The sequence below is a fragment of the Salvelinus fontinalis genome, unplaced genomic scaffold (genome assembly GCF_029448725.1).
Source record: "Salvelinus fontinalis isolate EN_2023a unplaced genomic scaffold, ASM2944872v1 scaffold_0745, whole genome shotgun sequence".
NCBI classification, from domain to species: Eukaryota; Metazoa; Chordata; class Actinopteri; order Salmoniformes; family Salmonidae; genus Salvelinus; species Salvelinus fontinalis.
Genome location: NW_026600954.1, coordinates 3203 through 5398, shown reverse-complemented (window position 1 = coordinate 5398; position 2196 = coordinate 3203). Strand labels below are relative to the sequence as shown.

The window sequence follows — 2196 nt, the reverse complement described above, 5'->3', positions numbered from 1 at the left end:
ACCTATGGGAGAGCTGAAAGCCTTGGGATTGATGTAGTTGTCAATGTCTGCATGAATGGATATGTCTTTCTCTAGACTGTCTCAAATTCTCTCTTAGGTTTGTGGGTGAGCATTGCCCTCTTGAGGTGAAACACAGTAATGCATTATCCCTGTCAGCATTATCCAGGTCATGTATTGTGTAACCATGTGAAATGGCTAGCTAGTTAGCGGGATGCGCGCTAATAGCGTTTCAATCGGTGACGTCACTCGGTCTTAGACCTAGAAGTAGTTGTTCCCCTTACTCCGCAAGGGCCGCGGCTTTTGTGGAGCGATGGGTAACGATGCTTGGTGGGAGGCAGTTGTAGATGTGTGCAGAGGGTCCCTGGTTCGGGGCAAGGAGAGGGACGGAAGCTATACCGTTACAATACAAAACAAACAAATAATATTGAATGTATTATGCAGCTATGTCAGCATTATCCAGGTAATGTATTGCAATGAAATAAGATTGAATATATTATGGGTTTGTTATTAGACATAACTGTAGGTTATCATTTAAAAAAAGATGATATAGGTTGATGAACTGAAATAACCACATGCAAAGTTCAGCAAACACTTTTATTTTACAAAAATAGGATGTGTTATAGCAAAATAAATACATATGGATAGCAACCCTACAGTATACACCTGCATGTTGTTATTCTGTTCAGCCTCCAGTCCACAGCCCTGTCTATATTCAGTCTTTAAACAGTTTATTCAGTCTATTTTCCGTAAAACATCTCGAGGAGAAGTTCATTCATGCTGACCGTGCCGATGACAGGTTTGAAGAAAAGTCCAGCAACAACGTTTGCATTGATGGACCGTAGCATGGAGAGCGCGATGAATAGTTTAGTGAACCTTGTAGAGTCTCTTCGGTGAGTGACTTTCACATATTCATGAAGGGCTTGATGCGCTTCGCTCTGCAGTGCCTGAATGTAGCTTTGACACCGGAGCTCTGCAATGTCTAAGGAGGGAATAAAATGGAAGTTAAAATCAGAAACTATTAAGGTGAACTCAAACGAGTCAAAAACAGTCTCTTAGTTAATAATAGGCCATTCATAATATAATAATAATAGGCTATTAATAATAATGATAATAACTATCAAAACAATAATAATAATACTGATAATAATAATTATAATGATGATCATTATTATAATAAAAATAATAACAAAAACAACTATAATAATAATAATAATAATAATAGGCTTGCTAATAATAATGAAACTAGTAAATACACCATGAAACAATTTGTTTAACAAACCTGGATTGAAGAGAATGGCTCCCTTTAAATATGCATATTCTTTGGTGCTGATGTCCAGTCCCCAACATTTATTCAAAAACATTTTTATTCCTTGGACATCAGTGAGAGAAACGCCTTGGCCACTGCGCCCGTGCGCGGTCTCATGTCTTCCTTGTCCGCTGGTTAGTATATTCTGTAACATACTGAAATCTGGCGTCTCCATGGTCTCGAAGTCGATCAAGTCCTGCGCCATGCCCAAAACGAGCAGCTGGGCCCAGCTGTTGCGCACGAGCTGTAACTGGTCCTCCGCTGGAAGTTCCCGAAAACAAAGTACATTTTTAACAAACTTCAGCGTTTTTAAAAGCGATGCCGACGCTACTTTACACGTTGTCTGGGGAGAACGGAGAACCACTTTCTTCTTAGAGCCACACGAACAAGCCTGCTGTTGAGGGACCGCCAAACTCGTCCGCCCCTGTGAATGCTGATTCGGTTGGTTGTCGTTTTTCAAAATGTTGTAAAGGATGCTTCTTTGTCCCCTTTCGCCGAGGCACTGGCAGCTGTCAAAGCAAGCCATCCCTTCCTTCTGTTGATAGCTGGCAAAGACAACCCTGGCGACGTGGAAGGTGAGGTTTTATATTTCCTTCCTCCTCATTGACAACTTGTTTAGACTTTTTAAATATTCGACGACACCGCCCACCCAGTTCTCCACAGGCGCACGACTAGAGGGAGCCAGACAGCCAGTTGCCACAAGTCCAAAGTGGTTTCATACAGTACAATAGCCAATTTCTGGATTATGCAAAAGACACCCTGAATTAGATTTTCTAATTAATTAGGTTATATGGTGCTTTCGGGAAGTATTCAGACCCCTTGACTTTTCCCAAATTTTGGTATGTTACAGCCTTAATTAAAATTGATTACATTTTCAGGTCTCTCCAGAG

At 40.9% G+C, this 2196-nt stretch overlaps 1 protein-coding gene across 1 annotated transcript; it reads right to left on the bottom strand.

Moving 5' to 3' along the window:
- Nucleotides 1-580: 580 nt before the first annotated feature.
- Nucleotides 581-1966, bottom strand: LOC129847168 (nuclear receptor subfamily 0 group B member 1-like). The gene is made up of 2 exons (XM_055914982.1): nt 1280-1966; nt 581-979 (listed from the first exon to the last, which is right to left on the bottom strand). Exons 1-2 carry the CDS (start codon nt 1830-1832, stop codon nt 738-740), a joined length of 795 nt encoding a protein of 264 aa, XP_055770957.1. The 5' UTR covers nt 1833-1966; the 3' UTR covers nt 581-737.
- Nucleotides 1967-2196: the final 230 nt, after the last annotated feature.